Consider the following 9,882-nt stretch of genomic DNA (forward strand, 5'->3'; position numbering starts at 1 on the left):
GAGGAGATGGCTCCTCTGTCTCCCGCAGAGTTGTTAGTGGATTCAGACCATCAGAGAGGCAGGCACTTGGGTTAGTAGCACAAAAGCCAGCAGACTATGCCAGCAGAGCTCTCTGTTCAGAGCAGTGTTGTTGTTGTGTGCTGTCAAGTTAGAACTGACCTGTAGTTGACCATCCAGTTGCTTTTCAGAGATAGTAAATGGTTTGGGAGGAGATTTCTCATCTTATCCAACAGAGCAGCGGTCGATTTAAGCCCCATACCTTTGGGTTGACAGTGTACTTTCTTACCACTAAACCAGTTCTATAAATGTATCTAGTTCAGTATTAGCATTTCTGTAGTTAGTATCTTGTGTTGTTGTGGATCACTAATTTTATACTATTGACTTTAAACAATATTGATGTAGTTGCTTTTAAAAATGGTACTGTCACAAACAAAGTAGGAAAGTAGACATTTCTGTATTAGTTCACTATTTATTTTCATTTTGTATTTCTAGGCAGGGTTTTACCTTAAAAAAAATAATCAAATGTTTTGTTTCTTTTTTTTAATTTTTTTTTTTAGCATACCTCCAGATAATCTCTCCATTCAAGAGTTCCAAAGAAATGAAAGTATTGATGTTGAGGTAAGAAAACTATTTAGAAGGTTTTCCTGTGATCATTTGTGAAAATTCAGTAATAGAAATGTTGACCTTATAAACATACTGGAAGACTAATGTAAAATTAAGATTGAATCTCAACATGTTAAGACAAAGATTGTTATCATCAGATGCTGTCAAACCTTTTCTGACTCCTAGTGACCTTCTGTACCACAGAAGGAAACACTGCCTGGTCCTGCTCCCTACTCACAAGCCTTGCTTTGTTTAAGCATATTACTGCAGCACCATGTCAATCCACTCATTGGGAGATTCCTGTATTTTACTGATAACATGTCCCGACTAAGTGGGATGAAATCTTGCTATCCTCACTTCTAAGCATCATCCTGGTTGTACTTCTTCCAAGACAAATTTGTCTTGACAATTGTACATTTTGACATTGTTCAGTCGGCATTCTTTCTCAACACTGATTCAAAGCTATCAATTCTTCTCTGATTTTCCTTATTCATTATCCAGCTTTCACATGCAAATAGTAGGACCTGGGTAAGGGACACCTTAGTCTTTAAAGTGTCATCATTGCGTTTTAATACTTTAACGTGCTCTTTTGTAGTATATTTGCCTCATGTGATATGCCACTTGATTTCTTGACTGCTGCTTCCAGAATCCTTCATTGTGGATCCAAGTAAAATGAAATTCTTGTCATCTTCAGGCTTTTCTCTCAGTTTCTCTCTGTTGGTCCAGTGGTGATGATTTTTGTTTTCTCTTTGTTGAAGCGTAATCGTAATCCGTAATGAAGTCTTTTGTTTTCTTTATTGTTGTTGTTACGTGCCAATGAGTCGGAAATGACTCATAGCTGACCATCCAGCAGGTTTTCAGAAGCTGTAAATCACACAGGAGGTGATGGCCCCTCTTTGCTTGCAGAGCACCTGGTGGGTTTGCTCTTCATTAGTAAGTACTTTAAGTCCCCTTTGTTTTCAGCAAGCAAAGTTGTCATCTTTATGTCACAAGTTATTGCTGAGCTACATTCTTCTCTGGTACTGACTGTTCTTCTTAATATAGTCCAGCTTCTTGGATTATTTGCTTACCATATAGACTGAAAAAGGATGGTAGAAAGATTCAACCGTGATACACACCTTTCCTGGTTTTAAACGACATAGTATTCCCTTGTTATGTTCAAACAGCTGCCTCTTCTATGCACAGGCTCCTCAATAAGTGTTCTGAATTCTCATTCTTCACAGTGTTATCCATAACTCATTGTGAATCAAAGATAAATGTCTTGGTGTAATCAGAAAAGCACAGGTTAATATCTTTCTGATATTCTTTCAGTCAAGACCCAACTGACACAGCAGTGCTACCCCTTGTTCCATGTCCTCTTCTGAATCTGAATTGAATTTCTGACCATTCCATGTCATTATACGCCTGCAGCTATTTTTAAAATTATCATCAGAAAACTTTTATGTAGTATTAATTCAATAATTACCTTGAATTAACTAATTTTCTTGAGTTGCTTTCCTTTGGAATGGGTGCATTTGAGGCTCTTCCAGTTTGTTGGTTAGGTAGCTGTTTTCTGAATTTCTTGGCATAGACAAATGAGTAAGCACTTCTAGTGCTTCTTGAATTGGATCCGTTTGTTGAAATATCTCAGCAGTTTTTGCCAATGCCTTCAATGCTGCTTGGACTTCTTCCTTCAAAACCATTAATTCTTGATCATATGCTACTTCCTGAAATGGTTTAATGTGAATCACTTCTGTTTTGCTGTATTTCTTCGGTCTTCTTTTAATTCTCCCTGTGTTAGTGTTTTTATATTGATCGAAAATATTGAACTTTGTGCTTGTTGTTGTTGTTATGTGCCATCGAGTCGCTTGCAACTCATAGTGACCTTATGTACAAGAGCTCTATACGCTCTTCTATCCTGTGCCAACCTAGCCATCTCGAGCGCACTTATTCCCATCTCTCTAGTCACAAAATCAATCCATCTCATCAAAGGTCTTCCTCTCCTTCGCCATCCCTCCACTCTGCCAAACATGATGTCCCTCTCCAAGGACCAGTCCCTCCTTGCAACATGCCCAAAGTATGTCAGACGAAGCTTCAGAATCCTTGACTCCAGGGAACATTCTGGCTTCACCCTCTCCAGGACAAACCTGTTTGATCTCCTAGCAGTCCATGGTATATTCAACACTTTTCCAGCACCACAGCTCTAAGGCATCAATTCTCTATCAACCCTAGTCACTGTCCAACTCTCTGATGCATAGCACGTAATTGCGAAGACTATAGCCCGGATCAGGTGCACCTTAGTCTCCAGTCTGACATCGTTGCTCTTCAGTACTCTTGAGAGGTCCCTTACAGCCAACTTTCCCAATGCAATTCATCTCTTAATTTCCTGGCTGCTGTTACCAAGAGTGTTGACTGCGGAGCCAAGGAAACTAAAACTGTTAACTATCTCAATCTCTTCACCATCCATACTGATGCTGCCACTTGCCCCAGTGGTGAGAATCTTTGTTTTATGTTGAGCTTCAGTCCATATAGGAGGCTGTAGTCCTTGATCTTCTGCAGCAAGCGCTTCAGGACCTCCTCATTTTCAGCAAGCAGGGTTGTGGCATCTGCATAACGCAGGTTGTTGATGATTCTTCCACCAATCCTGATGCCACATTACTCTTAATATAGCCCAGCATCTCGGATGATCTGTTCTACATACAGATTGAAAAGGTATGGAGACAGAATACATGCCTGATGAACCCCCTTCTTGATTTTGGACCATGTAGTGTCTCTTTGCTCTGTTCTGACAACTGCCTCTTAGTCCGAGTATAAGTTTCACATTAGCACAATCACATGTTCTGGGATTCCCATTCTTCTCAGAGTCAGCCATAGCTTGTTGTGATCCACACAGTCAAAAGCCTTTGCATAGTCAATGAAGCACAGATAGACATTCTGGTATTCTTTGCTTTCTGCTAAGATCCCTCTAACATTAGTTATAATATCCCTAGTACCACGACCTCTTCTAAATCCAGCCTGCACATCTGGCAGTTCTCTGTTGACATATTGTTCCAAACGTTTTTGGATAATTTTCAGCAGAATCTTGCTTGTATGTAATATCAATGATATTGTTCAATAATTTCCACTCTCTTTTGGGTCACCTTTCTTTGGGATGGGAACAAATATCAACCTTTTCCAGTCCGTGGGCCAGCTGGCTGTTCTCCAGATTTCTTGGCACAACTTAGTGAGCACATCCAGGCCAGTGTCTGTTGAAATATGTCAATTGGTATGCCATCAACTCCTGGAGCCTTGTTTTTTGCCAATTCCTTCAGAGCAATATCTACTTCCTCTTTCATCACCATAGGCTCTTGCTCATATGTCATTTCATGAAATTCTTCTGTGTCAGCCAATTCCTTCCATCTTCTCTTGATACTTACTGGAACTTTGTGCTGCTACTATATTAAAACTCCTGTGTTACTGTCTTTTTCTTCATAGGATGTATTATAAGGTAGTTGACAAACCTGTAACTTTTTTTTCTCTTCGGCTCAATTTTGTGGTTATAAAAAGGTGATTTGTTTACGTCTTAGTCTTAAGCCTTTTATTGTATACTGTGGAGTCAGAACCAAAAGCTGACCTTCTGGTGGGTTTTCAATCACATGGGAGGAGATTGCCCTTCCTTCTTCTGTGGGGCTGCTGGTGGCATCAAACCACATGCCTTCAGGATTGCAGTGTAGCTTCTTGCCTCTAGGCCACCAGTGCTCATTCTTAAGCCCACTGTTTAATATTTTCATATAAAAGGGAGCTCTTGTGGCCTACTGGAAAGAAGCTGAGCTCTTAACCCAAAAATGGCACCTTTTTGGTATTTCAGATCTACCAGCTACTCCTCAGGAGAGACATAGTCTTCTCCCATTCTTTTTATAGCCTCTAAAAACCCACTGAAGGGCCACTTTGAGTCCATTCCAACTCCACAGTAATGAATCTTAGTGTAGAATGAGTAGTTTCAGAAGCTGACTACTTTCCCTAGAGAACTATTTTATCACTTTCTTAAAAATCAAGGTTTGTGAGTAACTGCATTATTGTTAGGTGCTGTCAAGTCGAGTATGACTCATAGCAACCCTGTGAACAAAAGAGCTGAACCCTATTATATCCTGTGCCATCCTTAAACTTCATAGTAAATATTTAATAGTACTGACTGTTTTGTAGTAAAATTAGTAAGACATATGAGTGAAAGAAATTTATAATCATATTTATTAACCTTAAACTGTCCATATACATAGACATGAGGGAGAGAGATTGGTAATCATCATATATTGTTGTTATTATTGTTAGATGCCATTAAGTCAGCTCTCACGTACAGCAACCCTACGTACAGCAGATCAAAACCTTACCCACTCCCATGCCATCTGCATTCTTCACTGGCTTAAGCCCACAGTGCTATTCTTCTACATTATAATGTTCATGCGCATAGGCTTGAGAGTGCTGATTTAATTTTAAAGGGATATTTAGCATTTTCTTTAGACATTATAACTTGATTAAAATATTTGATACACTAAAAGCTCAAGGCAAAAAAAAATACTTAAATTTTACTTCATTTTCTATAGGTAGTTCAACTGATCAGCACTGAGATACTGCCTTATGCCAATTTTATTCCCAAGGAATTTGTTGGTCAGATAATGACCATGCTTAATAAGGGCTCAATACATTCTCAGTCATCTTCATTTACAGGTATGTTTGTTTAATGTTTACAATATTATGACTTTAAGTACTTTTGAAGAAACTATAGAAATGTTTAATTATGTGATTGTGATAATTGTGGATTGGAAAATGATAAAGTAATTTTTAGTAGTTAGTATAATGAATATCCTCTGTCAGTATAAATATATTTGCAAATCCTGGTCAAGTAAATGGCAAAATACTTATGGAATTAGCTTAAGTCATTGGAGGCTATTATAAATTCTTAGTATGTGGAGCTGTCAATTATTAGGAGAGTAATAGAAAGGAAAATTAGTATATATTCTGCTGCTTAGTAGTTGGTTAACTTCTGAGTCTCATTTTTGTCATCTGTAAAATAAAGAAACAAATACCTACTTCTCAGTACTATAAATAGCAGTTAGCCCATTTAAAGATGTAAGATGTGTAACATTCCTTAAGGAAGCAATGTTTCATGGATGCTTATTATGTGTAAGGTAATATGTTAAAAAATATGCTTTCAGCGAGCTCTGGTGGCCTAGTGGCAAGAAGCTGCACTGCAATCCCAGAGGTGCATGGTTCGAATCCATCAGATGCTCTGCTGAAGGAGGAGGGATAGTGTCCTCCTGCGCAGTCAGATCTGATTGGACGGTACACACAAAATAATAATAATTTTTAAAAAAAATTTAAAAAATGCTTTCATTGCTTGTATTTCTGTTAGAATGTTATCCATATAACAGATAAAGAAATGGTTTACAAAGGTTGGGAAAATTGCTTAAGGTCTTAAGAGTGGGGCCCAGAATTTATACTTTCGAAAGTACTACGTGCTTCTTTTCATTTTCATGAATATGCTACCTTATTGGAAGATAATATATAAGTTGCTTTTTCCATTTTCTTTTTTTTTTTTTTGGTGGCCGAAGAGGTGTTTCTCATTTTCTAAATTGTGTTCAAATCTTAAATGATATTGTGCAATCATGGCATAATTTTCTGTGTGATTATTATTAAAAAGTTGTAAGTTTATACCAAGCATATATGACCTTATATGCCCTGGTGGCCTAGTCTGTAGGAAGTTTTGCTGGTAACGTAAAGGCCACACTGCTGACAGTTGGAATCCACCTGCAGCTGTGCTGGCGATAGATGGGCAGTCTCCTCCCATGTGGTTTGCATTCTCGGAAAACCTACTAGGGCGTCAGCTGTGGTTCATACTCACCGACAATAAAGAGCATTTATATACACAAGTTGACCACTAGATGTCGCTCATGCTGTTTGCTTCATAAACTAGTTCTTCATCTTGTCTGGGTAGTTTTTAATACTCCTGGTAAATGTCCATTTAACAAATATAGGAATCTCAGAGAAAAAAAAATTTTTAAGTCCATTTATTTTAATTTAGGCATTCAAATTATTAAAATTTACCAACAAATTATTTTATTTTAAAAAATTATTAAAATGTGCTGATAAATTATTTTATTTCTTTAAAAAAATTCCATTTTTATTTGGTTGAACATTTACAGAACAAAACTGAATTTCCATTGACCACTTTATACATATTTTGTTTCATGACAGCAATTGCAGTTCCCATAATGTAACACACTCTCCCCACTTTGTGTTGAAGATTTCCTTTTGTCCATCTTTCCTGCCCTTCCTTACCTTCCACGCTTTGTTCCTAGGCACATGTTCCCCTTTGTGTCTCTGTGGTTGATTGTTCTAAAAAGTGTGTCCTTACCTGGTGTTACTGTTCACCTTATAGCTATGTTGTTTGGCTGAAAGTTGAAACTTAGATAGGAATGATTTCCATTTCAAGTATCTAAGGGACTGTAGGCTCCATGGGTCTACCAGTCCGTACAGTTAGTAAACTTGAGGGTGGGTGGGTGTGGGTTTGAGGGCGTGTGTGTGTGTGTGTGTGTGTGAAAGAGAGAGACAGAGAAAGAGAGAAATTAGCTTACCGTTTTCTTCTTTCTTTTTTCCCTACTCTGCTTACACCTTCCTATGGTGATCCTTTCCACAGTGCTAAGTGAACACCGTCTAGTTCCTCTGGAAACCCAGTCATGGAGGCTGAGGTTTATGTGTCCATGTTCGTCTCCGTGTGCCTTTGATTTCCCTCTCTCCTTTTTACTTCAGATGAGGATTAGTTACACCTTAGAAAAACATACGGATAAATCCTTGTCAAATACACATTAAATAATATTCACAGGTAGATTTATGTATCTTAAGATAAATAACAATGATTAAGTTATCATTTCTGGTTTTTCCTAGCAGTTTTCTGTTACCTCTGACCATTTTTAATATTATATATACCAGGACAAGAAAGGTACATGGACATTCTTCAGTCCCCTATTTTATATGAAACTCTGGTGGTCTAGTGGTAAAGAGTAGTTCTGCCATCCCAGAGGCACACGGTTCAGATGCACCAGCTGCCTTAAGGGAAGAAAATGAGAGCTTCCTCCTGTGTGATTTAAATGCTTCCAAAAACCCACTGAAGCATCAGCTGTGAGTCGGTTCTGACTCAGTTGTGCATAATAACTTAAAAGCATATCTACAAGCCAAAGCTCACAAATATTTGAGGAAATCATCCAATATGACAAGGAAAACAATATGTGATAGGAGAAGTGTAAGCAAGTGAATTGAGTAAAGTGACTGAGCCAAAAATTTTGAAATAATTAGACTATTAGACCCAATTTTGGATGAAGTGTTTTACTCTTCCCATTAATTCTTCTGCTAATCATTTACTTTATTTAAATTAGGAGTTCCATGTGTTTTGCAAATATGAGGCATCTAACTTCCTCTTACATGTGTGTCAAGATCTGAGTTAACTTGCAACTTGAATTTTCTTACTTCAGTTATCTAAAAGGGTGAAGGCTAACTAATTCTGGCCTGACTTCTCATATTAAATGAGAATTATCTTGTCAAATTAAATGAATGGATGACTTTAAGAAGGAATGTTTTAAAGGTACCTTTGGCAAAATTTCCTTTCTAGTTTGAGACATATTTGGGAGACTTACATATTCCTCACAGAATGTTACTAAGTAAGCTTTATACTAGATATTCCCACTTTCACCCCATTATCAATTATATGTTTGTTTATATATATATATATATATATATATATATATATATATATATATATATATATAGCTTTCCAGGAGAGTAAATGCCTGATTTGTCATTATTCCCAATTCCTATGATATAAATACTTCCATCAGTGCAGCTTTTACACTATAAACAGTGCATCACTGTGTGCGTAGGTCAGAAGAGATGCCTATTGCATCTGCAATAGTTGGCTTCTGCAAAGCAGTGTGAGAATGGTCCAGCACATTACTGCAAAGAATACTTAAGAGCCATAGTTATTCTCAGCTGTATGGTTTCTTAATAGATGCCAATTAAGAAGGGACAGGAAGAATTGTTTTCTGTTGACATTTTCACTTCTTCATATACTCCTTATCCCATTCATTTCTTATTACCTGTGGAATCACTAGGACCACCAGTAAAGCGTTGAATAGAGTAGATAATCTTGCCTTGTTTTGATCTTGCAAGGCAGGAAAGGAGTAGTTGAAGGGTTGTTAATTACCTTACCATGTATATGCTGCTGCAGGCTTTTCATAAATGCCTTTCATCAGATTGAGGAATTTCTTTCATTGCTGAAGTTTGCTCAGAATTGTTATCATTATGACTTGTTGATTTAACTTCTTATTAACCATCAGAAATTGTTAATTTCACAGAAGCAGAGATTGATATTCGTTTGAGAGAGGAGTTTTCTAAAATGTGTTTTGAAACATTGCTCCAGTTTTCCTTCAGTAATAAGGTCACAACACCTCAAGAAGGCTACATCTCACGAATGGCACTGTCAGTGCTGTTAAAGAGATCTCAAGACGTATTACATCGATATATAGAGGATGAACGATTAAGTGGCAAATGTCCACTTCCGAGGTATGTATCTTATTTTGTTGAAGAAGGAAATTCACTGGTTAGTGAATGATTAATAGCAAACTCCGGGGAAAAAAATTCATCATTGTACTGAACTGACCCGAGGCTCTTTCTAATTTTATGACACATAATATAAGTCCTTATGATCATCTGATTCAAGAAGCGCTTGCTGCAGAAGGTCAAGGACTGCAGTCTTCAATATGGATTGAATGTCAACATCAAGAAAACAAAGATTCTCACCACGGGGCCAGTTGGCATTATCAGTATGGATGGTAAAGAGATTGAGATAGTTAATAGTTTTAATTTACTTGGTTCCACAGTCAACACTCTTGGTAACAGCAGCCAGGAAATAAGAGATGAATTGCATTGGGAAAGTTAGCTGTGAGGGACCTCTTAAGAGTACTGAAGAGCAACTACATCAGGCTGGAGACTAAGGTGCGCCTGATCCAGCCTATAGTCTTCACAATTGCATGCTATGCACCGGAGAGTTGGACAGTGACTAGTGATGATAGAAGGAGAATTGATGCCTTTGAGCTGTGGTGCTGGAGAAAAGTGTTAAATATACCATGGACTGCTAGGAGAACAAACAGGTTTGTCCTGGAGAGGGTGAAGCCAGAATGTTCCCTGAAGTCAAGGATTCTGAAGCTTCGTCTGACATACTTTGGGCATGTTGCAAGGAGGGACTGGTCCTTGGAGAGGGACATCATGTTT

At 37.8% G+C, this 9,882-nt stretch overlaps 1 protein-coding gene across 4 annotated transcripts in view; it reads left to right on the forward strand.

The window, feature by feature from the left end:
- MON2 (MON2 homolog (S. cerevisiae)) overlaps positions 1–9,882 on the forward strand; it is a 189,823-nt gene that overhangs the window by 157,274 nt on the left and 22,667 nt on the right. For all 4 annotated transcript variants that reach the window (XM_006886042.1, XM_006886043.1, XM_006886041.1 and 1 more), the window contains 3 exons: positions 558–618; positions 5,163–5,286; positions 8,967–9,174. In XM_006886042.1, coding sequence (XP_006886104.1) covers positions 558–618; positions 5,163–5,286; positions 8,967–9,174 — 393 coding nt within the window. The remainder of the gene's footprint in view (positions 1–557; positions 619–5,162; positions 5,287–8,966; positions 9,175–9,882) is intronic.

The sequence above is a fragment of the Elephantulus edwardii genome, unplaced genomic scaffold (assembly GCF_000299155.1).
Source record: "Elephantulus edwardii isolate Elephantulus edwardi_28Jun2011 unplaced genomic scaffold, EleEdw1.0 scaffold00047, whole genome shotgun sequence".
Lineage (NCBI taxonomy): Eukaryota > Metazoa > Chordata > Mammalia > Macroscelidea > Macroscelididae > Elephantulus > Elephantulus edwardii.